Source organism: Silurus aristotelis (genome assembly GCF_946808225.1).
Source record: "Silurus aristotelis genome assembly, chromosome: 3".
Lineage (NCBI taxonomy): Eukaryota > Metazoa > Chordata > Actinopteri > Siluriformes > Siluridae > Silurus > Silurus aristotelis.
In genome coordinates, this window is record NC_139576.1 from 25,226,154 (window position 1) to 25,253,891 (window position 27,738).

Sequence of the window (27,738 nt, forward strand, 5' to 3'; positions counted from 1 at the left end):
TGCCATCTACATCTGCCTCTTTTAAACCATCTACCTGCATGTCTTTCTTACTACATCCATACACCTCCTTCTTGGCCTTCCTGGTGGCTCCATCCTCAGAATTCTCTTACCGATAATCCCCATGTCCCTCCTCTGCACATGTCCAAACCATCTCAATCAAGCCTCTCTCAGCTTGTCCTCAAAATGTCCTACATTTGCTGTCCCTCTAATAAACTTGTTTCAAATCCTGTCCATCCTCGTCACTTCCAACGAAAACCTCAACATCTTCAGCGCTGCTACCTCCAGCTCCACCTCCTGTCTTTTACTCAATGCCACTGTCTCTAAACCTACAACATCGCAGGTCTCACCACAGTCCTATAAACTTTCCCTTTCACTCTTACAGATACTCTTCTATCACAAATTACTCCTGCCACTCTTCTCCACCCACTCCATCCTGCCTGCACGCTTTTCTTCACTTCTCTAACGCACTCTCCATTACTTTGCACTTTGAACCCAGGTACCTGAACTTCCTCCACCTTCTCTACCTCTTCTCCCTGCAATCACACCACTCCACTGCCAGGAAAGGACTCAGATCCAAACCTTGATGCAGTCCAACCTTCACCATAAACCAGTCTGTCGTTCCTACTGCACACTTCACTGCTGTCACACTGTCCTCATACATGTCCTGCACCACACATAATTCTCTGACACACTTGACTTCCTCATACAGTACCACAACTCATCTCTCTGCACCCTGTCATACGCTTTCTCTAAATCCACAAACACACAATGCAACTCCTTCTGACCTTCTCTATACTTCTTCATCAACATTCTCAAAGCAAATAATGCTTCTGTGGTGCTCTTCCTCGGCATGAAACAATGCTGTTGCTCACAGATGGTCACTTCTTCTCTCAGCCTGGCTTCCACTACGCTTTCCCATAACTTCATGGTGTGACTAATCAACTTTATTCCCCTGTGGTTACTGCAGGTCTGCACAGCTCCCTTATTCTTAAAGATCAGTACCAGCACACTCCTTCTCCATTCCTCAGGCATCCTCTCACCTTCCAAAATCTGGTTAAAAACTCCACTGCCATCTCTCATAAACATCTCCATGCTTTTACCGGTATGTCATCTGGTTAACTGACTTTCCACTTTTCATCCTTATGATAGCTGCTCTCACTTCCTCCTTACTAATCCAGATATAAAAATATATGTAATTAATACTACTACTACTACTAATAATAATAATAATAATCGTAGAACCTAAAATCATTTAAATAAAATAATCAATAAAGTTAAACAATGCTAATATTACCATTAGGAGTAGTAGTTACTTCCATTATTATGTTAAATAGCTCTTTATGCAAATTTATCTCCAGTCTCCGAGTTGTTAGTTGTTGCCATGGAGATTCCCTGCGCTTGACAACCAAGCGGCTTTGCGCAAGCGCACGACAGCGCAGTGGTGCATTGTGGGATTGCACGGCAACGAGAGGAGACTGTGAAGTGAGAGTGCAGATCTGTTTATTTATTTGTAGCCTAAACATTTCCGAGTAGGAGCTGCTTTAGGGCCTGAAGCACGAACGATGAACGCGTCAGTTGCCAAAAAGACGCAGGAAACACTGGGCAAAGTGATAAAGAAACCCCCGCTAACTGAGAAACTGCTGAGCAAGCCGCCTTTTCGGTACCTGCACGATATAGTGAGCGAGGTGAGTTTCTTCCGTCTGATCTACACCCTGTGTCCTCATTTATAACAGACTGCTGCAGATCGTCCATAAGAGAGACATACAGGCATTAAACACAGTCCCGAGTTCTCCTGAGACTCTCCGTCTATGTGGATTAGTGTGTGCTAATCTGATCTGATCTCTCTCTCTCTCTCTTTTTCTCTTTTCTCTCTCTCTCTCTCTCTCTCTCTCTCTCTCTCTCTCTCTCTCTCTCTCTCTCTCTCTCTCTCTCACACACACACACACACACACACACACACACACACACACACACACACACACACTCACACACACTCTCTCCACCGAGAAGCTAACACTCGTGTATAAGTTAAACAGCTAACTAGCTAACATGCAGATTCTTATCCTCTCACTGGATAACAGTATGAAAACTATCTGGTTCACCTTTTCATTTCCGATCTATTCTACTCATGAGACTTTACAGAGATCCATGGGCCTGTTCAGCTAGCGTCTTTTTTTGTTGCTAGGCATCTCTCAGGAAACGGTTATGCAAACAAATAGTTGTTTTTCCGCCCATATTTACTGAAACCCCGCCTTTTTGGGGGGTTGGACTGGGTAATAGGAGATCATTTGCTGCTTTTTGATTGGCATGTCTGATTGTCCAATGGGCGCACGGCTTGTGAGTGCGACAAACCAATCACAACGCAGCTTTTGGTGTCAGTCTGTCGGTAGGGGGATTTCTTTCTACTCCAATTCCCACTCAGTAAAAGTGAGCTCCCAGCACCAGCCCTGGAGGCCAAGAGTTCATAAACGGCTGAGATCTTTGCCTCATCATATCTGGTAGTTAGATGAATTAATTCAGTTCAAAATTTTTTTATTTGTATAGCGCTTTTAACAATGAACATTGTCTCAAAGCAGCTTTACACAGATAATGTTAAAAATGAATGTTCTTTATAAGTGTAAGTTTGTCCTTGATGAGTGAGACGTGGGCGACTGTGGCAAGGAAAAACTCCCCGAGACGGCATAAGGAAGAGACCTTGAGAGGAACCAGACTCAAGAGGGAACCCATCCTCATCTGGGTTGCACTGAATGTCCATTTCATTACAGATTTACAATGTTGCGGGGTATCACAAAGTGATGGTGATCAGAAGCAAACTGTAGTCCTGAGTCGATGTAGCAGTCTGTTGACATTAACTACAGTCCAAATCCATCCTCAAAGCGGCCGTTCTTACTTCGGAATTTCATGGAACCACCCAAGGCGTTGATGAAAAACCGTCCCCAGCTACACAGAGTGGCCTCCAATTGAAGAGAACACTATCCAGAGGCAGGCTTGGACGAAGTGGGAAGATTTACGGAGGGAAGAGGGGCAGGAACAGTGGTCACTGGAACCTCAGGAGCATGTTTAACTCGACAAAGAAAAGAGAGAGAAGAGGGTTGACAGGAAGAAAAGGATATGGATTATTATGTGTCATTGTTGTATGAAAGTTAATGTCACTGTGCAGTTTGGACTCCGACAAGACTTGCTATGGCAGCATAGCTAAAAGGGAGAACGAGAAGGTAACACTGAATTATGGGTGGATTAGCAGGAACATCACAAAGCATTTCTTCATGCTGGACAGGGACACTGGATTCAGAGATTTGTATAATATAGGATCACTGGGCATCAAGGAAGCGAAACGCAGAGTAAAAACTTGTATCGAATCTCCTTTAGTGAAAGCAAATGCTTAAGTTATAAACGTCTCCTTGTTTTTAATGTGGTCGTCCACAATGCTGTTGGCAATTACACCACACGCTGCATTGTGAAAGACACCTCACACACACTCTTCACCCTCCTGCCATTAGTAAAGAGGTTCCGAAGCATTCGGGCCTCACATCCAGACTGTGCAACAGTTTCTTCCCCTCAAGCCATCAGGCTGATCAACACACAGAACTGAACCGTACAAAATACACACACACACACACACACACACACCCATACACACACACTTACTCAACTGTGTGTTACTGAACTGTACAACCTAAACTCAACACACACTCATTACTCATCTCAATCCATTCCACCACCCATATTATATTTATAATATATTTATATTTCATCATATTATACTGTTTACATCCTGTTTTGGCACTTCTCGACTACTGTTACTGCTGTTTTTGCACTACATAAAAAACACTTACTTTAGTCCTCTGCTTTGTGTTCTGTTATGAAACCTAATGTTGTGATGTCGCCTTATGATGTTTAATGTAGCACCAGAGTTCTGGAGGAATGTTGACTCATTTCACTGTGTACTGTGTCAGCTAGAAATGCTAGAAATGACAAAAGCTTCTTGACTTGACTTGGTGCACTTATTTAATGTAAAATACACAAAGGACATAGTTCTTGTTGGATTATTAAGAACACTGTACTGCCTGTGGGAAAACCAACAGCACTAGAATCTTACTGACTGAGCATTTTTGCATTTGGTACCTGTGGTCTTAATCTGCCATTTGTTCTGTCCTCTGTCAGGTGATTCGCACCACAGGCTTTATGAAGGGCCTCTATGGAGAAGCAGAGATGAAGTCAGACAATGTCAAGGTAAGTTCTGGGTGATGTTTTTAATGCTTGAAACATGTGAAGTATTAAACATCAAGATGAAGCAATGTTAGACAACATGAACTATATTGACAAAAGTGTTAAGACATCTTACTTTTCCAGCCATATGTGCATCATCCCTAAACTGTTACCACAAAACTGTTACTCAAAAATTTCGATTTGGGGCACTAAATAAGTTACTTATTTAGTGCCCCAAATCGAAATTTTTGAGTAACACTGCAAGTTGCTAAGAGTTGATTTTGAGTTACCATAGCCTTGCGTAAACCGTTACTATTTACATTTTTACAAGAGATTTCTTGTTCTTTAACAATATGACGATAGGTACTACTACTACTACTGATAACAATAATAACAATAACATAAAAACAGTAAATCCAAAAGTTTTTGGAGCTCTATTTTATGGTTTTGGAATTAAAACGCAATATAATTTTCTAGATGTTTTTTTTTGTTTGTTTGTTTGTTGGGGGTTTTTTTTGTACAATTTTTAAAACCCTCATTGTTACAGTTTTAATTCCAAAACCATAAAATAGAGCTCCAAAAACTTTTGGATTTACTGTTTTTATGTTATTGTTATTATTGTTATCAGTAGTAGTAGTAGTACCTATCGTCATATTGTTAAAGAACAAGAAATCTCTTGTAAAAATGTAAATAGTAACGGTTTACGCAAGGCTATGGTAACTCAAAATCAACTCTTAGCAACTTGCAGTGATCAGAAAAGCAGCTCAATATTCATGGCAAACCTTAATGCAGATGAGCTACATCAGGTTCTCTCCTGTTAGCCAAGAATAGGAATCTGGGCACAGGGCCATCAAAGCTGGACATGCATAAAAGAACTCTGAATTTGATAACACCTCATTATTCACACAGGAAGTGTGAAGATTCAGGCAAGGAACCAGTATAGCTAAACACAAAATACCGTCTGTGACCCTGAAAAAAGGAACAAATTCTTAAAATTCTTTTGCCGTTTGAAGAAAACTGGAAAAACAGAATAGTTAAGAGTTTGAAAAACTGGCGACACGAGATAAAAACCGTTCACACCCGATCTCTTTTGACGTGCGAAAGGAACCAAATCCTTTGATGCTACTGCATGCATTATGGATGCCCCCTGTCTCTGTGTTGAGTAGGTCTAAAGGGGTCTAGCCTGAGAAAGCAGTGCAGGGGCTTTTGTGACGCTTGGTAGATTTGTATTAGATGACTTCTCTTTAGATACTCTTCTATGATTAAATGTTGAATCGACTAGTATCGAATTATGAACTCTATGCCCTATAGTCTGTAGTAATGACTCATGATTAATAACGTCTGCTGTCTGTGATGCGTGTCTAAGCTCATTAGCAGTCGGCTGAATTGTAATCGATTCCTAATGGCAACATGGACAATTGCACTGTATCATAATATACGGTCCATTTGCAGTCTCGAGAAGCATTCGTTATTATGAGTCTTAATGAGGATAGACTTCAAGATTGATGCATACATTACAAATCAATTCATTTTAAGAATACAAATATGTCCTTGGTTTAAAGAGAGATAGAGAGCATGTCTGAAAATGGGGTGTTGTGTGTTCTCTTTGCCCTGTAGGATAAGGACTCGAAGATTGTGTTCCTCCAGAAGGTCATAGACGTCGTGATGCTGGTGAGTGGAGAACCCGTGGCTGCTAAGCCTGCACGGATAGTAGCCGGCCACGAACCCGAGAAAACCAACGAGCTGCTCCAGGCCATTGCCAAGTGCTGCCTCAACAAGGTCAGGATAAAATGCCATCTGATTCATTGTGAAAAGAAACTCGATTCAGCATCTCTTCAGGCTTCAGTAGGAGAGAATGACACATTTATCAATTATATTTTCATAAACTGTTATTAGTGACCTTAGATTTTATGAAGGGAATGAATCAATACCAAATGTCCCATCACAGGAGTATAGTGATTCTTGTTTTAGAATTTTGAAGACTTGAATGACAGTTTAGTTTGTCTGGCCAAAAGAATTTGGACACCCGATTATCACATACATACGAGGTCCTTTCCAAACTGTTGCCACGAATACTGACGCACACATTAGAGAGCTAAAGCATTACAATTTCCCTGCATGGTCACACCTGTTCCAGCATGACAATGCCCTTGCGCACAAAGTGACTTCCATGAAGACAAGGTTTGTAAAGGCTGGAGTGGAAGAATTTGAAGTGTGTTTCACAGAGCCCTGATTTCAACCCCACTGAATGCATTTATGCTAGGTGAATTTGCTACAGCAATGCTGTATGATCTTGTGGAAAGCCTTCCAGAAAGTGGAGGTTATTATAATAGCAAGGAGAGATTAAATCTGGAATGAGATGTTCAAAAAGTGAATATAATTCTGATGATTGGGGTGCCCACATACTTTTAGCCATATCGTTTTTTTACCACTTCATTAAAGTCATGACATGACATGAAATTCGCATTTGCTTCTGCTAGCAGTTGCTATTACTTCATATTATCAAGGTGAACTATATTAATTAGTCTCCATCTTCTGAGCAAACAGAAAATAAGTGAATATCACTGCTAGCTCATTGGGTTTAAAATGGAGGAGCTGTTGCATTAGGCAAATAATTATTAACAAACACTAGACCTCACTGCTTTCTTGCTGTTGCTTGGTGCACAGCTTGGTGTGATAATTACATTTCCCTCAGGGATTAACACAGTTATCCATTCATCTCTCCCCCCATCCATATATTGACTTTTTCCTGTCTATCTAGGTCTTTACTATCTGTCTATCGGTTTATCTATCTGTCTAACCATTTGCCAATACTGTTCCTTTTGTTGATATGCAACAAGCTAGGTAGTGAATCTAACTTCATTTTCATTGAAAAATCCTCTCATGGCATGAATAACAGCTTTACACACTCTTTGCATCTGGACAGTTAGTTTCTCCAAAAATTGGTCTTAAACACTTGAAAAAGGTGTTTTGTTTTGTTAGTGGGATTTACTGCCACTTCTGTGTTTGACTGTGGGTGTGAGAAAATGGTCAAATTTGGACTCATCTGTCCACAGAACTTTTTTTATCGTTCACTGTCCATAGTTGTTGCCTATAAACAAAAGGAACATGCGCAGTACAGGAGTCTTAAAATGGATAAAAGACTAGCTGTTTCCAAACTTTTGGCAAGATCTGTAAAACAGTTATATTTTACACTGTCTTTGCAGCTGTCCAGTGATGAGGCTGTAAGGCATGTCCTGGCTGGAGACAAAGTGGACTTAAAAGGGAAAGCCAGCACCTCCAGGTCTCATGGCAAAGAGAACAGAGAAGTAAGTACACTGATATTTGCATACATGGAAGCACAGAGAACACTAATAACATCATTGTGTAACCTCCACAGAATAATGAGTCATTTGCTTTTCTTATATAACTGGAATAATAAATCATCTGCTGAATTCATGGTGGCACTTGTAAGTGGTATTTTGCTAGTGGTAATAGCATCCTTTGCCACCTTGAAATGTTTGATGTGCAAATAAGGGAAAAAAGGATGGATGCTACCACGTAAGCATGTCTTTTGCAAAGCTAATTTACCTACACTTTACAGTCATAAAATGGATGTGTTAAGTATTCACAGCACTTCAATGTTTTCACATTTTATGTTACAGCCTTATTCCAAAATAGATTACATTCATTAACTTCCTCAAAATTTTACATAAAAACACCCCATAATGACAATGAGAAAGAAGTTTGTTTGAAATAAAAGATTCACATGTACATAAGTAATCACAGCCTTTGCCATGACACTCAAAATTGAACTCAGGTGCCTCCTGTTTCCACTGATCATCTATGCGATGTTTCTAAACTTGATTGGTGTCCAGGTAAATTCAGTTGTGTGGACATGATTTGGAAAGGCACACACCTGTCTATATGAGATCCACAGTTAACAGTGCATGTCAGAGCACAAACCAATTCATGAAGTCTAAGGAATTGTCTGTGAAGGGAACAGAAAAATGTCTGCAGCATTAAGAGTCCCAATGATCACTGTGGCCTTCTTCATCTATAAATGGAAGAAGTTTGGAACCACCAGAACTCTTCCTAGATTGGGCCACCTGGTCAAACTAAGCGATCTGGGGGAGAAGGGACTTAGTCAGGGAGGTGACCAAGAACCTAATGGACACTTTTAAAAAGAGCGCCAGCATTTCTCTGTGGAGAGAGGAGAACCTTCCAGTAGAAAAATAATCTCTGCAACACTCCACCATTTAGGCCAGTATGGTAGAGTGGCCAGATGGAAGACACTCTTCACTATAAGGCTCATGACAGCCCATTTACAGTTTGCCAAAAGGCACCTGAAGGACTCTCAGACCATGAGAAAGACCTGAATGCCAAGTGTCATGTATGGCAGAAACCAGGCACCGCTCCTCACCTGGCCAATACCATCCGTACTGTGAAGCATGGTGGCGGCAGCATCATGCTGTGGGGATGTTTTTCAGCAGCAGGAACTGGGAGACTAGTCAGGATCAAGGGAAAGATGAGTGCAGCAATGCACAGAGAAATAATTGATGAAAACCTGCTCCTTAGCGCTCTGGACCTCTGACTCGGTTTATCTTCCAACAAGACAAAGACCCTAAGCACACAGCCAAGATAACAAAGGAGTGGTTAAGGGACAACTCTGTGAATGTCCTTCAGTGGCCCAGACAGAGATCTGATTGATGCCAAATGCAATTGCAAAGATTTCAAACACACTTTGTTTATGTTGTGATTATGGGGTTTTGTTTGTAGAATTTTGAGGAAAATAATGAATTTAATCCATTTTGGAACAAGGCTGTAACGAAACAAAATGTGGAAAAAGTGAAGTGCTGTGAATACTTTCCAGATGCACTATGTTTTGGTAAAATGAACGGTAACGATTTTTTAACAGGATTTAAGCATTTAATCACAGAATGTAATAGCATTAGCATTAATCAACAATATATCCAAATGTATGTATTTACACATGTACATATATACAAATATAGCATGAGGTTTGCTGATGGTTTTGTTTTTGCATTGGTTCTGGTATTGTGCAGGAGAAGATCAGTGTGAACACTGAGCTTAAAGATCCAGACCTGCCCAAGGACCAGGAGAGCAGGAGGAGGAGTGAAAAAGAACGACACAGAGATGGAGAGAGGACTGAAAATACCCGGGAGAGAGACAGGACAAAGGACAGAGATCGGGATAAAGACAAAAGCCGTGACAGGGATAAAGAAAAAGTCAGAGATCGGGATAGAGCCAAGGACCAAGAAAAAGAGAAGACCCGGGACAGAGATAGGGGTGGGACCAAAGACAGAGAACGAGAGAAAAACGGGGAGCGAGATTCACACAAAAATAGAGAACGAGAGAAAAACGGGGAGCGAGATTCACACAAAAATAGAGAACAAGAGAAAAACGGGGAGCGAGATTCACACAAAAATAGAGAACAAGAGAAAAACGGGGAGCGAGATTCACACAAAAATAGAGAACAAGAGAAAAACGGGGAGCGAGATTCACACAAAGATAGAGAACGAGCGCGGGACAAGGACAGAGAGCGAGAGAGGGACAAGCGAAGAGATCGAAACAAAGAGCATGAACGAGAGAGAGAGCGAGAGCTTCAGAAGGGGGCTGAAGAAAAGAAGAAGGAGAAAACCGTGAAAAAGGTCAGTCTTGCTTTTTACTGTTTTAACATTCTCAAACTGTCATGTGTGTTTCAATGCCCTGTATAAATTCAGCCTAATTCAGTTCTATTTGTATAGCCCTTTTAACAATGGACTTTGTCCTAAAGCAGTTTTATAAAGATATCATGTGTCTGCAGCACAAAGCACAAAATCATGTGCAAAATCAGAAAAATCAAGAACTTTGATTAAAGTTTACATCACATGTAAGAAGGAAGAAAAATTATCATCTTTGTGACTTTGATTAATGCTATGGTTATTGGTTACAAACAAAAATCTGGTTTGAGTTTTTTACACCATACTGAACTCCTGGGACAACACTCTCTAGAGTTTATACAAATTGGGGTGGAAAACAAAAAACACTGAGCGATTGACCATTCTAAATGTGGAAACAACGTCTTGATAGGAGAGGGCAGAGGTAAATGGCCAGATTGGTTCGAGCTTCCAAGTAGTTATCTTCTGACTTCCATCATGTTGCATTTCATAGACTCGAGCTGCAGAGGAAGTGAACAAGCAGAAATCTCACTCACAGGAGCTGGACAGAAATCACAAAGCTGAACCAGTGGAGGTGAACCTTTTCCTCTTTCTTTATATTAGCACTCTTGAATGTAATAAATCACAGAGTCTCTCTGTCACATGCAATATGTTCAAATTTTCCATGCAGTGGTGGATATGTGGATAGTGGATATGACAAAATATCACTACAACAATAATTTTTACAATACACAATATGCAATATATATTAGGGGTGTAGCGTTACACGTATTTGTACCGAAAATATTTCGGTACAGGGCTTTCGGTTCGGTACAAACATGCACCAAATGCAATCCTTTTTACTTGCGGAACATGGTTGCAATCTGAGTTCCCTCAGGAACGTATTAGGAGGCGGATCGCAAGTGTGTTTAGTCTCTGCCTCGCACTTTAAACGCATTTTTTAAACTATTATTATTATTATTATTATTATTATTATTATTATTCAAAACATACACAACAATGCCAGGAGTATTTGTTTTTGCGCATGCATGAAAACGCTAAAGAATCCATAGCACTAATGTTAGCCGCTATCCAGGAAGTGGCTAGCAGCTAACGCTACCACTATGGATTCTTTAGCATTTTTATGTACAGCTTAAAAAAATTCTTAAAAAATGAGAAAATCCTCACAGTTGATATGAAGATATTTAAAATGACGATATTTGGTAAAGTATGCTGAAATAAGTAACAGTTAAGCAGATCATATATTTGAAAATGTTTATATTAAATGTAAAACACTCATAGGAGAAAACCGTTTACATACACATGTGTATTAGTAGGAAGATGCTCCTTTAGATTTTGAAGTGCTTGTGGAGATTTATGCTCTCAATAAAGTCAGGTACTGATGTAATGTGAGGAGGCCTGGGGTGCTGCGAGCATTTGTTTGCTTTGTGCACAGGGGCCATGCTGAACCAGGTATGGGTCTCAGTTTATGTAAAGAGAAAATTGAATGCTACTGCATTTAGAGATAAATGTGTGCCTCCAGTTTTATGGTGACAGTTTGGGGAAGAACCACACATGGCTGGGAACAGTTAGGTGACCCAATACTTTTGTCAGTATGTGGTATGTGCATCATGATCTATAGTACCTATAACAAATTGCAAAACAGTAGTGTTGCATTTCCAATCATTAATGATGCTTTAATGCATATCAATTTGAATACTAACGAGGAAATTATGTATAATATATCTCAATCTCAGAAATATATATATTGTGATGCTGTTTTTAATGATAATGTTATAGTCATATATATAGTTCTACATTAATAGTCATATTTCTAGATAATGTTTTAAATACAAGGGTATATTATATAGAATTCTGTAGACGTTGAACAATTTTGTCCAGTTGTTAACATATTAAGGCCATTTTCTGCAAGATGTTTTAGTTGTCTTCTTTATTTGTAGTTATAGCTGAATTGCATTATAGAGAATTTCATTCAGGATCAAGGTTTTATGTCATGGAGCTGCAGTGACTCATGCCTGACATTTCTGTAATCACAATTTTGTGTTTCTTTATTCCTCAAGACTGAAAGAGACGACCTAGATGAGGTACATTAGCATTTGCTTTATCGCCTTTCAGTTGCAGCTTGCTTTTTTGTCTTTGTTTTTTGTCTTTGTTCTGTATTTCTGTAATGGAGTAAGTGGGAATAGAAAGCTTTGTAAGGTGCTGCTTGCTGATTTGAAGTTGAGCGCTCCTCTCAGTATATAATAAAGCAGCAAGCCAAGCTTCCAAACTGGTACAACAGAAAGCATTAATCCAGAGGATGATACATGAACCAATCACAGGCATTTGTGAGCTTCTGTATGCGTAAGAGGGTAAATAGCACATACCTCTAAATGTGTTAAACAAGTGGTCCCCAACCTTTTTTGCGCCACGGACCGGATTAATGTAAGACAATATTTTCACAGACCGGCCTTTCAGGTGTGGCAGATAAATACAACACCAATAATAAATAAAATGATATGACTGGCATAAAAACTGGTATTTTCTAAATATAATAATAAACGTGAATCCACTGTGTTGTTTTTTTTGTTTATTTTGTTAGCTTGGGGGTTTCAATTTAGGGGTAATGTATTAGTTATTACCGGCCGGAGCAGCCCCTTTAAGAAGGTAGCGGATGTAGGTAAGACAAGGCAAGCACCTTGACATGCATCAAGAGTGAGTCATAGACAGATGTGGCGGAGAGAATCCGGTAATTTTCTAAAATAAAACATTCTTCAGAATCAGATAATAAATAAAAAATGGAAAAAATTTAAGTTATGTATTATTTCTATGCGGCCCAGTACCAACCGCACCGGGCCGGGGGTTGTGGACCACTGTGTTAATCGACCCTGTTGTCCAGTAGATCAAAAACATTTAGTTGGCTGGCTTCAGAGGTCCAGAAGATAACATGTATTAGCCTTTATTACCAGGTCTGGTTGGAGAAGGGAATAAGAAAAAAAGTTGAAAATGAGTGTGCTTGATGTATAGTGGTCTTGATGTAAAGTAGTATATTAATGTGTGAATTTACACAACCTTCCCCAACAGAATAAGCGAAACCAGGCAGTGTATATTCATAACAGTCTTAAAAGCAAGATTAACATACACTATATGGAAAAAAGGATGATTACAATTCATATGTGCTTTTTGAACCTCCTAAACCTTCAAAATTTTCTCCCCATTTGCTGTTATGATAATCTTCACTTTTCTGCAAAGATGTTGCACTAGATTGTAGAGTGTGCGTGTGGCGAATTGTGCTCATTCAACTACTAGGGTTTTAATAAAGTCAGGTGCTGATGAAGGACTAAGAGGTCTGGGGGGCTAAGAGGTCTGGGGTGCTGTCAGCATTTCTATTATGTTGAGGTCCGAGCTCTATAGCAGGCCACTTAACATCTACCACTCCAACCCATGGAACCAATATGTTCATTGAGCTGACTTTACACTGTCATCCTGGAACAGGTTTAGGTCTCCTAGTTCAAGTGAAGGGAAAATGTATTGCTACCACATCCAAAAACATCCTATACAATCGTGTGCCTCCAATTTTGTGATAAATGTTTGAAGAACAAACACATATGGCTAGAATTGTCAGCTGTCTCGATACTTTTGTCCATATAGTGTATTTAAATATTGGTAGTCAGATTCTACAATCTCATAAATATGACTTTCCTTGAGCGGTGCTGTGCAATCAGTGGTGGTCTGGTTAGACTAAAGCCGCCTAGTTTTTCTTTGTTTATGGTACTGTAGCCGCTAACTGCAGCTAGAAGGTGTGTTATATAGCAGAATTGTATTAAAAGGCTGTTTTTTTGTGTTTATGCCATATTCGTTTACCTTTTTTGCTTTCACATAGCTATCAGATGCTTCTCCAAACCAGGTAATTACTGCAGCTTCCCGTCCTTTCGAAACATCAGTATGGAGACTATTCATTTTTGAAGTGGATGTGTATATATGTGTGTATATATATATATATATTATTTGGCATTGTACTGAAACTGCTCTTCAGTCTGTTTTACATGTGAATTGAATACTTTCAATACGTTCATTCCCCATTTTGGGATTAAGTCTCTTCTCTTTATTTATTTATTTATATATTTTTAAAGGTAATGCATTTAAAAAGAGTCAATAATGATCTCTTCTGTATTGATTTTTTCCAACACTGGCCATTCTGCTAATCCTTCTTTTATCATCACATTCTCCTCTTTTGCTTTTAGATAAATAATTTTGTTCTATAGAGAATTAGCCTGGTTTAGATGCCATTAAAAAAACAACTGCAGCATTGCGTCTGCTTAGGGGGCAATAACCCTAACAACTTCCTTCCGACTCTGTGCTTGGTCGTCTTTTGTTTCATACCCTGCATTATGGTTCTTTAGGCACCACCCTACATCACCATGCAGTTCTGTTTTTAAACACAAATGAAATTTATCACCTAAATTAATACATTCTCCCCACAGTTTGTGTAAAAATTTTAAGAAATTGTAAGAAACAGTTTTAGAGTTCGAAGTGATCATGCTTTGCACTATATTACACAAGCATGCCCTTTCTTCTTATTTACTATAGTTCAGAACAAACTGTAGTGTATGTTCAGAGATTTGAAGCCGGCTCATGTTCCTTCTCTTATCCTCTGAGGAAGCCCAGGTTGAACTTTTAATCTGCTATTGTGTCATTTTAAAGCACTACTTAGTATTAGATACAATCAAATCTGTAATGTGAGAATAGGTTCCTTTGTCATGTAAAATGACAGCTTTTGCCTAAGGGATACTGTGATTGAGCTTTCATGTCTCTGTGTTTAGATGGATGGTCCTGCAAGAATACCCAGGCCCTCTTCTGCCAAGGGACAGAGACGCCGGCCTAAATCAGGAGCTCCAGGTAACTCGGTGATTTAACACAAAGATTTACATATATTAGATATCTATTAGAGCTGTCAGAATTGTATTTTTTTTTCAAATCAAGTTTATTTCTATAGCGCTTTTCACAGGGGACATTGTCTCAAAGCAGCTTTACAGAATTTAAGAGTTAAGGTGAACAGTGTGTATTTATCCCTGATGAGCAGCCATGGCGACTGTGGCAAGGAAAAACTCCCTTAGATGTTATGAGCAAGAAACCTTGAGAGGAACCAGACTCAAAAGGGAACCCATCCTCATTTGGGTGACATCAAGAGTGTGATTATAGTCTTTAAACAATACAGAACACTGGAGAGTGAGAACTAACATGAGCACCGGAGTGTAAGATTATGAGTAATGTCCTTTCTACAGTCTTATACAGTCATTTGAGGTTATGGAACCAGGAGCTACTGAGCAACTCATCATACTTCCAACACCAGCTTCTTCATGCCAATACTGTGATGAAGACAATCCCTTTTTTTTTTTTGGTTTTTATATCACAGTGTAGTATAATTCTCAAATCTGGTTAGTAGGAAGTGGCTGATTAAGAGAGAAGAAAAGAAAAGTTCAAGTGTCACTATGCAGCAATCGTGATTCTGAGCTTTCTCAAAAGCACAAGATTCATTTCAAGCTATACAAACATGAGTATTTTACTTTTTGTCTAATAGTTCAAAAGCAAAATGAATTGCAACTTTCTAGCAAATTTCAAATCTCTAGCAGCCACTTATCTTAATGGAAACAACCAACAACAACAAAAAAGCCACTTATTACAATGAAAGCTTATTTATGGTTTAGTACGGTTGCAGGTCTAAATCGTTTTATTTATTTATTTTTTTTCCTTCTTTTCGTCCTTTTTTTTTTTCTTATTCTCACTTTCATTCTCAGATGAATCAGACAGTGATGGAGGTGAGTAGCTGCTATGGGATTTAAGCACCTGCATACCTTGTCATTATTATTATTATTAGAAGTCTCTAAAACGAGTTCTGAGGCGTCTTTCATTTGAAAGCTATATTTAACATGTTTTCATGTTTAACATGTTTGTTTTAGTAGGTGACAACCCTCCAGTGGATAAACCAGTTCATCTTGAAAATGGAGATGCATCAAATGCTTTACCACCACATACAACCCACAGGTCAGCTAGTCTCATCATATAGTCAATAGCAGTTATTTAAAGCAGTGCTCGTCTTTTTATGGACTTTTCTCATTAAACGGCTGTTTGAGATTTTACCATGTTAGGAACAGTTTCAAAGAGATGATGAGCTGTTTTTCTGTCTAAGACTGACAGTGTTATTAGATTGCCTGGTGCTGTAAATTATTCAAGTAAATCTTGTATTTTCACCACACAGTTTAGAAGACTGCAGTATAAAGCACCATGGCCACTTTTCAGTTTTCAGCAGTGTTGTGGATTTAGCCTTATACAGAGGTGTAATAATGGCAGTGTGGTTTCTTGAAGCAGCAGCAGGAGGATAGCACGGCCCAGTAGCGCGAGACCGGCCCCACCCCGAGTGAGGAAGCAGGAGAGCTACACTGATGTAGGCCCAATGGATAGGTGAGTATATAACAGAACAGCTGTGCTCGAATAGTAATGAAATTCATTAAAGACAAAACTCGATGCAATGTGTAATAATTATTTAAGAATTTCTGTAAAAAAGTAATATATTATACAATAAAAATGTCTTGGATTAATTTTTCCCAAAATGAAACCACTCAAATTGAATCTAAACAAAACGAATAATAATTATTATTTATACATTTATTTATTAATTTTTTAGTTTTTTGTTTGTTTGTTTGTTTTTCTTCGGTGATCCTAACATTTGTCCTGTTCCAATCAGGAGCATGTTTTTATGTCAAAACCATTTTGTCCTGTTCGCAGACTGGGCAGTGCCAAGCCTCCCTCTGCAGTCATCATGGATGGCAAAAAGCTTTCGGAGGATGAGGATGATGAAGATGGGCAGTTTGTTGTGGAGGAGGCTGGTCCGCTTCCCCCTGACATGCCCGAGCTAGAGATAGTAAATATTTTTTGAGATGCATTACAAAAAACTTCAGAACTTCAAAAAGAAATATATTCTAAATAAATAAACATGTTTTTGGTGATCAATCTGTTTTTCAGGGTCCATCAATTGAACTGCAAGGTGATGAGAAACACGGTGAGTGGTAACCCCCTTGTGAAAGGCATGAGCTGTTTGCTGATCTGATGGTCTAAGTAAATAATTAACATGTTCATTCTTTTCTGGTGTTTCTGATTTCTCTCTTTTCAAAGGTGGGCTTGTGAGGAAAATCCTGGAAACTAAGAAGGATTATGAATCGTCACCCTCGGCTATAAAGTCGAAAGACCAGGTAGAACATTTTATTACTGACAAAGCTTTATCTCCACTAGAGGTCAGTATTGTGCCAGGCGTTCTTGTACCGCAAAGCAGTCTATTTTACGATGGCATTCCACAAATATGAGCAAGTGCAATTCAAACTGTATGCATCCAGACAGTGATTGTTTGTTTCAGTAAATGCAGGACCTTAGAAAGGGGCTTTTTAGCTAAAACCCCGTATCCAGCAAGTCACTTATTTACCAAAGAAAGCAAATTTGTAAATAGACTGGAATAGGGCAATTTGTGGTTTCAGACCCACTGGTGTATTTTACTGTAACTGTAGCGACTAGCGTAAAAACCTCAGGGCTCCACAGATCACATTTTTCACATAGTTCACCCCTTTGTGTGTTCCAATGTGACAACTAACAGAAAGTGGAGTTTATTTATTTAGATTCAATCTGTATAAATCTCAGAAACTCGACTTTGGAATGGTGTAGGTACAGTTAGAAGAGTCATTTGTGAAAATGGTTTTGATTTAGGACAGGTTTTGTTATATTTTATAATTGCATAAGGCCTAAGTGTTGCCCAGGGCTTTCAATGCTCACTTGAAAAGAACACACAAAAAGTGTGTTATAGGTAAAGTTTATTATGAACCTTGTTGTTAGCTTGATAAAACCAGTGTAAAAAACCTTTTTATCAGCTTGAAAATGGTTTGGGGGGAAAAAAAAGAGAATCAGAGAGGTAGTAACTGGTGGAAAGATGACAAATGGAATAACACAAGTAGAAATTCAGATGGGGGGAGAGTGGGTAGTTGATAGAGAAAGAAGAAAGAAATATGGAAAGAGAGATAGAGATGGAGTGTGCATGTATTACATGTATATTAAATGTGAGAGGATAGTACAGGGCCTTCAGGCCTTGCACACACAGGTGTGTGTGAGTTTTTACTGTTGGAGTTTGAAATCACACACTTCCTGAGTCAAGCTCTGAACGTTCTGAATGGGATATACTTTTATACTTATAATATTAAAAATAATGTCTGATCAGTTAAAAAACATAGCTTGGTAAGTCACAGCAGTTTGATGGGCTGAAAGGTTTCAGGGTTATCACAGTTCAACATTTTCACTGAAAATGTAGTGGGATTTTTGACCATTTTGTGATTCCCTAATGGAAAAAAGTGAGGATCAGGTTCTCAGAAAAATAATAAAAACAGCAGAACAGAATGTTTGCTTGGTCATTCAAAAATAATTAATATTCATACAAGATATACACGTTATATAAAATAGTATGTAATAGAGAAATACATTCAATTCCTAAAGCTTAATATAAAGACTTTAAAAATAATGTGTTTGTCCATCAGTTGCATTCTTGATAAAGTGAAATTTAGTTGTGTGATTTTGCACTGACTTTGAAAGCAGCGAAACCAAAATTTCCCTACATAGCAGAGTCTGAAGCCACCAATTTTATCTGGCTTCTAATTTTCACCATTCCTGTTTTATCTCATTAAACAATGTGGCCGAATTTTTTCAAAAGGTCAGTGGCGGGCCGTGCTTTTGGTACCTGGGCCTTCAGTGGGGACTTACCCGACTTAATCCACCTCTTAATACCACCACTATCACGTCGCAATTATAGAAACCATCAATACAATACAAAAATGCAATTTAACAACGCATGGCATTACAGAGAGAGAGGCATTTCACATATGGAGGTTGAATACCATTTTACTAAAGCAAGCTCCAAACCTCTACACTATCACCGCAACTGTGCACCTACATCATCTGGAGCAGTTCAGAATCAATATTTGTCTAATAACATGACAAAAACATAAAAATGTAAATAAAATACAACCTACTCACCAGAGATGCAGACTCATAATTTGCACCGCTCCTCAGAGGCTGTAATCCAGAGTGGTACCGCTCGTATTCATTGTTAGCTTTGGAGTTGGCTGACCTCTTCTCACGATGTCTAGCTTTTCTAGAAGATGGATTTTTAAGTATGTCTGAGACCAAATCAATTTTTCTTCCTCCGTAGTCATAAAAAACTCTAACTCAGATGTATTAATGTGTGCATTGCACTACAGACATGTTTTGCCAGTCCAGCTTGGCTGTAACAGTTTCCCTCTGACCAACCAATCAGAGGATGGAAAAATGCTGAAGCTATAGGCGAATATGAAATCTGATTGGTTAAAGTAAACAGACCCATTGATAATATTCTCAATGGTAAAAAGGCCAGCAGTACAGATTTTGAATGCCCTTGGCAGATTAAATTGACATGGCAACACATAGAGGCTGAAATCTAATTGGACAAAAAATCTAACATACACATACTGGAAGTAGTGCAGCCAAGAGAAAATACTGAAGAGAATAGACTGTTGGCAATAAAATAATACAATTTAATGGAACAAATATTAGAATTTAGGGTAAAAATGTGGGTCAGTGCTTCTGATAGTGTTTAGGCCAGCAGAGAAGGCCCTGACTGCCCGCCACTGCAAAAGGTGATTATTAATACTCAATAGCACAACTCTGATAGTAGTGTCAGCTGTAATGTTTGTATAATTGTTCAAAATTTATTATATTATTTCAATACTAGCAGCTTGCACAGGGAGCAGTGCAAATCCTCAACATAAACCAATCTTTTAAAAGAAATGGCTATATTTGTTGATGGAGTGCAGCTTTCTGTGACAAAACGTTTCATTAGTATTTTTTGAAGAGAGCCTCCAGTGTGCACACTTTATGTGAAAATGGAGTCTCCACTGACAGTCAGAGGTAAAGCTTTTAGTTTTCTGACGCAGAAATTTATTCAAAATGTTCCACAGCATTTAATGTAACTGTTAAAACATATGATAGGGTTATAAATAAAGAAGTATATGATCATTGGAAAATATCAGTAGTATACAAGAAATAAAACACTTTGACATGCTGTTAATTGAAAATGATCAGCAAGTTTTATTTTCCACTTTAAAATAGCAGCTATTGTCAGCAATGTGCCTCGGTTTATTGTCGACCAGAACTAATACAGAAAAAAAAGTATTTTTTATTTTTAAAATTCAGCGAAAATCTCTTTTTTTTTTTTTCAAGGCCACGCCCTTCTGTCTGCTCCAACACGCATGTGGACAATAAATGTACCTTCTTTTTCTCCATTACCATGTAGTAACAATAAACTGGACTTTCCATACTTTATAGTGAATATATTTTTCAGAAGCAGTGGCATATGATTTCCATTGCACTCTCTGTTCCTCAAGCTCTGTTGCACTAGGTTTCTCTAAGCCAGCTCCCGCAGTCAATATTTAGACACTGATTTGGTTGGGAGGTGCTTTTTTTTTTATTTTTTTATCTGTACCGTGCTCACAATGTTGGGTGGTCCACCTTGCCGGAGTGCGCACTGGGCTCACATCTGTCTGAGTGTGACTGTTGGTCTGATGGATGCGTTGTTTAGTAGCGCAGCTCATGCTTAAAGCCCCAGCCTTAGCTTGACCTTTGCCATGTGTGCCGACACGCAGAAACGCATGCCGTGTGTCTGTGTGCTTCATAAACCGGACCGGTATTTTGTGTGTTTCAGCTTGGCTGCTCCACTCTTTAGCAGTGCCATGTAAACACACAAAAAATGTCTTGGCATGCCAAGACATCCCTTTTTTCCTTTTTTTCTAGGTTCTTAATTTCAAAATAAGTCTGGATATCCTTTCATTCCTAAAATAATCGAATTAGATTTCCCGGCCCGGACTCTGGATTGGAATCCGAGCAGCACGCAAAACGCTCCCCTAATTCACTTAATGCTGCTTCATCAGTTCTCTGACTGCACTGGCATCAATGCTGATTTCAGGACACAGCACACTTCCAAACAGGGCTGCGTGTTCTAGCACACTGCACCTCCCTCGCTCAGTCAGCTGCATAGAAAACAAGCTACAATGACTTCCTTCCTGACTTGAAAGGGGCGAGGGTTCAGCCTAATAAAGCAACAGCTCCCCTTTAAACTTAGTGGAACGTCGAGGGTTAAAAACCTAAATACTGAGCTTCCTTATCCTCCACAATCCTTTAGACTTACGCTTATAACTCGAGTATGGCGTCTGTTTTGGATCATTTCAGAATGTTTTTCTCTGATCATCATTGATATATAAATTAATTATAATTACAGTGTTGATGTTTTTAAGCTTCATCACAGTAGATTATATTTAATTTTAAAGCCTGACCTATTCACTGTAAGTAAAGACAATAGGAAAAGTCTTCTCATTCCTTTATACACATTTTATCCACATATAAATCAGAGGCTTCCTTTATCCTGATATCATGCATTTTTTTTACATTAATGTACATTACATGTCAGTGGGCTTTAATATAAATGTTCTGTGGTCATATAAGAAAGAGACTGGAAGTGAATAACTGGTTAACAACTGATACTGGTTAAGCTACAATGTCTCTCTGTCTCTCATCACATCCAGTTTGCCTTAAGAATGCACTGTGTATTTTACGCCCGACCTCATCAGTGACCCCCTGCACGCATGTATATTATTATAAAATACTTGACGCAAGGCGTCCTTTTATTTAGACAGATTCGGCTCCTCGCAGCAGCTGCGTTTTTATAAGCGACCCCCCCCCCTCCCCTTTTCCTCTTTTTTTTATGCCATCAAATTAGCCTTGATGAAGGTTGGCGATGTATAAATAAACCCAATGGCACACAAATGGATGGGTGTTGAGTGAGCGCCACACACACAAGAAAGGCCAGCATATTCTTCGCAGGAGAAGCGGGAAAATAAATCTGCATCTCTTCAGGCCTTTATCTTTATAAACACATGCCTTCGTTGAAGCTTGTGTACGACATTTCATCGCACTGAAGTGTTCAGTTTTCGGAGAAGAAATCAGTAGAGAATTAGAAAATGACTGAAAATGAATCAGGATCAATTTATAGTTGATGAGTGAGGAACAAAACAGCAGCAGGATGGTTTGATGCAGGTTGATGTGAAGCTCCCTCTGATGTCATCTTGGTCATCTTTCATAATTGCATTCCTCTTATACTGACCACACTTGGCTTTTTTATCTGTTGAAAAATGCCACATCATTTGTATTATCTCTAATCTTATGTATTATTTTTTCAACTCAATGTCATGGGGCATCCACAAAACAAGTTCTGTCATGTTATAACGGCTAAATGTCAGTGGTTTTTGAACTAAGCGGTTCTTGATCTAGACACTCAATTTGTACGTCGCTCTGGAAAAGGGCGTCTGCTAAATGCCGCAAATGTAAATGTAATAAGACAAATACCGCAGCTAGTCATGTTACAGAGAAACCGTAAAGTCTTTGTCGTGACAAAAAACTGATTTAACTGCTACAAATCGCTGATACTGGAGATGCCTACCTAAAATGCTTAGTAAACTTATATAACATATATAGCATTCATTTAAATTTCAACACAGTCCCTGTGTTAGCTTTAACTTTTGAAAAATCGTGCATTAGCTGGTATTGATCCTGTCTCGTTGTCCCTCAGCTGTGAGAATTGTCTTGTCTCACATGACTGGCTCCTATACCAGGGCTACTTGAACAGTAGCCAGCTGTGTGTGTGTGTGTGTGTGTGTGTGTGTGTGTGTGTGTGTGTGTGTGTGTGTGTGTGTGTGTGTGTGTGTGTGTGTGTGTGTGTGTGTGTGTGTGATTCTCCTGGAGCTCGGTAAGGTCAGGGTAGTGATGTCAGCTTTGATCCTCACGGGGATAAGCTGACCCTGCTGCAGCCTACACTCAGGACTCTGTCCTTTTCTCACACCATTACCATGCTGCTATTTTTATTATGTAGCTGGACAGGGCGTGGGCTTGCCTTATGGAGGAAACTCCGGAGGAGAGCTTAAAAATCTTTCTTCTTAGGAGCCCACCTTGAAGCCTCACTCGAGAATGTAAGCAACATTAGCAGAATGGTGCTCTGGTGGCTCTGTGTGTGTGTGTGTGTGACTCTTACTTAAGGTGGTTAAAAGAGGGTGTATGCAGTAGATATGTTTCACTTTAAATGAATGATTGAAATCATTAGCAAATCATCAGCAGCCGTAGGCTTTTGTTAACTACTGGGGAAGGGAAATTGCATCGCCTCCTATATGTTGGACGTTTGAAGGCAGTCGTGAATGACGCTAGAATTACAAAAAACTTTATTATATTCCTTATAAGAATTACTGAGAAGCATTGAAGGAACAATTTCTTCTCTCTGTCTTGTCAGTCATAGTAAAACGTCTATAGCATTCCATCGCTCAAAACTAACTTATTGATGTCGAAGTATCTCATTGTATACAAAAAAAAAAGCTTTAAAGGCAGTATACACTTACCATCTGCCGCTGAAGATGGGAAAGATCAGGTAAAAGTTTTACATCATTACTGCCCCCAAGTATATTTTACAATATTTGTACTTTGGGTATTTTGCTATTGAAAAAACATTAACTTCACTACATTTTATTGTGTAATGTTGGACATTTTTAATCCGCTACATTTCAAGACCCCAACTGAACCCATCCAGTAAGGGTACTCTCATTGTGTGGCTGTAACAGTAGATAACTATCCTTGAAACTTTTGATGCTCAGAAGAACAGAATAGCGAATTGCTTCAAATTTAGAGACTGATGTGAGCAAAAACCCTGTGCGATCAGCTGTTCTTGAAATACTCAAACCAATCTACCTGGCACCAACACTTTTACTGTGAACATGAGCAAAATCTCGACTTATATCTGCATGATTTTATTCACTGTGCTGATTTCACTTGATTGGATAACTGTGTGAAAAGTAAAGGTGTTACAGGTGTTCCTATTTAAATGACAGGTACATTATAGTATAGTCTCAAAAATGACTCAGTAACTATATGTCAGTTACTATAGCTATAGCTACTATTACTATATACTATAGTGGCCCATGCAGCATGGTGATAGTTGAAAAATGTATTATATTATTATGTATGTGTAAGAAATGTGTATCCACAGATGTCCATCAATAAGCTGGGATAAAATGTTCTTTCCTTGTCCAGACTCCCGCATCACTCTATGAGTGCTAGATGATGTCACGGATTTGGATTGAGTGTGATTCAGTATGCATCCTCGTTTATCAACCTTATTGTGTTCCATGCAAGTTTTGCATACACCTTCTCATTAAGCAATTTAGGTTTGCGACTAAAGGCTTATATTCACATTGCAGAGTAAACAGAGTCTGTGTGCAGTTTCGGGTTCCCAGCCCGGCTGTGAGGTTAGAAGGGAGGGCCGAGGGCATCCACCACCCGCTGTGCCACCTGCAGCAGTCTCACTGCGCTGCTACTGTCTGTCTGCCCTTAAGCTAATTGGAAAACCTGCCCTCATCCTCCTCGCTCAAAACAAATATTTTCCTTGGGTCCGAGCAAAGAAGGAGGAGATGGAAAGCGCAAAGGGGTTGTAGACCCCGACAGGGCCCCTCTAAACGATTGATTTATGTCCACTGAGACAGAAAGTGCTGCCTTTTTTTTTTTTTTTCACCCCCTTCAACTGAGATTTCGTGCAAAACGGTTGAGGTGCAGTAGTACGACAAATAGACCAAATCATGCTTGGCCTCCGTGCTTCACCGACAGTGGGCTGAGTACGCTGGCTAGTGTTTGTCTAACGGGGGTGTTTAGGGGTGAGCACAGCCACCCACCTTGCTGATGACCAGCAGATATTTCCCTCTTAACACGCAGACTAGAGTGGGAAATCTGAGATCCAAAAAAATAACAACATTCTTGTTGGACATTTTATGAACTTCATACAGGAAACTTTCACAGCATTCTATTGCATCTAATATATCATTTATATATAATATTTGTACATTTTCCTTTTCTATTTCTTCAACTGACAGCAGATCCTTCCACGCCATAGGCTGCGTTTGTTATAGGCTGTGTGACACACACAAATTTTGATGTGAATTAACGCACATTTTAAGGCTACAAACCTGTTATGAATGAAAGCAGTTATGAGACCCGTTCGGATTGAAAATAACTTTGATCGTCATGTTAATATTGTTTTTCCATAAATCGTTTTCATCCTTTGCATGTCTTCCTGGGGAAGGTGTGCTAGTTAAGCTGCGTGGTCATGAAACCTGTGTTCAATTAGCGTCATCACAAACAAATGTGTGTGTCCGTGTGGGTAGAGTGACAAAAATTAGCCTTTGAGCTAAAACCTAAGAGAGGTACAAAGTGAAGTAGTTGTTACTCAATACTGTTGTAAAATAACTTTGCTGCCATACTCTGTTACTAAAATAAACGGGGCTCAAGTCATGTCTTACAGACCATTGTGGAGGTGGGGGGGGGGGGGGGCATGCAGTGAGAATGAGGCTTGTTTGGCCTAGTGCCACACACAGCCTGCACTTCCAGCTGAGTAAACATATATATTGTGTGTGTGTGTGTGGTGCACCAGGAGGAGTGACTGAGCTGAGCAGGACCCCTAAACCACACAGCATACAGAACAGGCCCTCACTAACCACTTATAGATCTCATGGCCATTTATGTTTGATCTTTATATACATTGCTAGGTTTGTATTTCTGCCCTAAAATCCCAAACAATTCTAGCCTTGAAATCTTAAACGGCTAAATGCAGGCTCATTAGTTTTTGAACACATTTCTGCTAGGTATCGTGTTCTTCTAACCTTGTTTGTGTAACTGGCTTGAAGTGCTTCCTCCCATGAGATGCGACTCTGAAAATGTGTGAGGCTTGTCCGTCATTACCAGCCGATTCATAGTTATATAACGTATAGCACATTCTTTTCGACATTCTAATACAGCAAAACATTGTACACATTTCTACAGCATTAATCCTGGAGTAAATAGAATATGCATAGAGTTAAAGAGGAAAAGGGTTTTATAATATTTAGGGGTGGTGGATTTGTCGTTCTAATTACAAATAATAAAATGCATTTCATATGGACTTCAATAAATATGTATTCTTTTAAATTTGAGCATGGTGTAGTAAGAGGTCTTGTGACCTCAACATACTTTCACTTTCAAGTAGTCTGTGATATAGGAATCAACAATCCCAAGCGGGAAACTATGCCTTTTTCAGTCCATTTTTACTTTGTCACAATCAGACCCTTTCATTTCGGGGATTAGATTTCTCCTGAACATTGAGTATTTCTGACTCTCTGGTGTTTGCGTCTTTCAGGATCGGACACCGGTGCTGGAGGCGGCTCGTAAGAAGGAGCACGAGTTAGTGGTCAGAGAGATTGAGCGTCTACGAACGTCCGTCCAGAATGTGTGTCGCAGTGCTTTGCCTTTAGGCAAGATCATGGACTACATCCAGGAGGACATGGACTCCATGCAGAATGAGCTGCAGAACTGGAAACGTGAGAACAAAGAACATGCAGAGGCTCTGATGCAGGAACAGAGGTATTCTTCTCTCTCTCTCTCTCTCTCTCTCTCTCTCTCTCTCTCTCTCTCTCTCTCTCTCCTTCCACTTCTGACTCAAAAAAGCTGGAAATTCAGTATTGGTGAATGAAATACTAAAATCTCCTTTAATAACAATAATAAAAAAGGAATCATCAGATCAAAGAATAAAGCACTCAACATTCTGCTATGAGAAAAAAGTTACCTTAGTGAACAGCAACATCATCCTTTTTTTTTAATTATTATTATTTTCCCATAAAAACGCTCCTCCAAGTTTTCTCCAACACTCCTCTATATTCTTTGAATATATATTTATAGCTGAGTAAATCGTTCATAACTGCTTGCCAGTTATTTGTTACACTGACTGTCAACAGAGCAGACACTTAATTTTTAATTTTTTTATTTTTTCATTAATAATATAAAGTCACATTTTTAAAAACAATGATAACTTTAGGTTTTGTCATAATTGTCCAAACAGAATTAAGACATTTTTTACAGTCCAAAAACGTATGTACCGGACCATATATAAGCCTACTAAAGTCTGCCATATAGTTATAATATTGTCCACATTCATTATGTTTCAGTCCTTGTCTATGTATCTTATATGAATACACTGTACATTGGGTGTAACTTGTGTTGTGTGTCTATTCCAGGATCACCGACAGTGCTGTGAAACCCTTGAAGGCTGAACTGGCTGAGTTGGAGCAGCTCATCATAGAACAGCAGAGCAAGATTTGCACCATCAAATCCAACATCCTGCAGAACGAAGAGAAGATTCGAAAGATGGTGTCCAGCATCAACGTCTCGCAAACGTGAACAGAAGCAATAAAACAAATGGTTCTACGCACTGAACATGCCGAAAAGAGGATTTACCCCACGCTCTCACGGTGTGCCAGTATGGTTAGTACTTTGCACGGGTGTTGGTTGAAAACTGGAAGACGGCATGGGTGCAAATCGGGTCACCCTGTTTACATCTCCATGGCGGTCAAAGGTGCCTTCTGTTAATACCTGATCCTGAAACCTGAATCTGTTGTGGAGAAAATAAACCCACTCCTGCACTGTGTTAATACAGTCACCTAGATTTGCACACATGGTTTGATTGGGAATTAGATGTTTGGTCACAATGATATTGATGTGGTATATATTTTCTTTTCAAAATGTCCAGATTTTATCTGATTTGTGTCCAAAGGAAAAAAATAATTACATTTGCGGGTACATAAGTGTTTTATCCAGAGTCCTGTTTTATTTAAAGTACTGAGAGAGAGACCTTCCAGGCAATATCTACAAATTTGGTATTGCTCTTCAGATGTACTGTATCACGCTATCTCTCCAAAGCTTGTCA

General features: G+C 39.2%; 1 protein-coding gene across 7 annotated transcripts; it reads left to right on the forward strand.

Moving 5' to 3' along the window:
- The first annotated feature begins 1,447 nt into the window (after positions 1-1,447).
- traf3ip1 (TNF receptor-associated factor 3 interacting protein 1) lies at positions 1,448-27,523 on the forward strand. 7 transcript variants are annotated; one of them, XM_083537545.1, is made up of 17 exons: positions 1,448-1,685; positions 4,165-4,233; positions 5,827-5,988; positions 7,416-7,517; positions 9,255-9,860; positions 10,363-10,443; positions 11,930-11,953; positions 13,732-13,755; positions 14,672-14,747; positions 15,647-15,667; positions 15,809-15,893; positions 16,215-16,310; positions 16,635-16,770; positions 16,872-16,908; positions 17,022-17,098; positions 26,176-26,399; positions 27,050-27,523. In XM_083537545.1, the coding sequence occupies exons 1-17, from the start codon at positions 1,563-1,565 to the stop codon at positions 27,210-27,212; spliced, it is 2,106 nt and encodes a 701-aa protein (XP_083393671.1). In that variant the 5' UTR covers positions 1,448-1,562; the 3' UTR covers positions 27,213-27,523. The 7 variants fall into 7 exon arrangements, with proteins under 7 accessions (XP_083393671.1, XP_083393672.1, XP_083393673.1 ...); XM_083537546.1 differs by having other exon boundaries at positions 16,218-16,310; XM_083537547.1 differs by having other exon boundaries at positions 15,812-15,893.
- Positions 27,524-27,738: the final 215 nt, after the last annotated feature.

What these genes read in the sequence shown, in the direction of transcription:
- traf3ip1 (XM_083537545.1), top strand. Translation starts at nt 1,563, where the DNA reads ATGAACGCGTCAGTTGCCAAAAAGACGCAGGAAACACTGGGCAAAGTG. An exon ending in TGCACGATATAGTGAGCGAG is followed by an intron (nt 1,686 to 4,164) that starts GTGAGTTTCTTC and finishes GTCCTCTGTCAG; the next exon opens with GTGATTCGCACCACAGGCTT. An exon ending in ACAAAGCTGAACCAGTGGAG is followed by an intron (nt 10,444 to 11,929) that starts GTGAACCTTTTC and finishes TTATTCCTCAAG; the next exon opens with ACTGAAAGAGACGACCTAGA.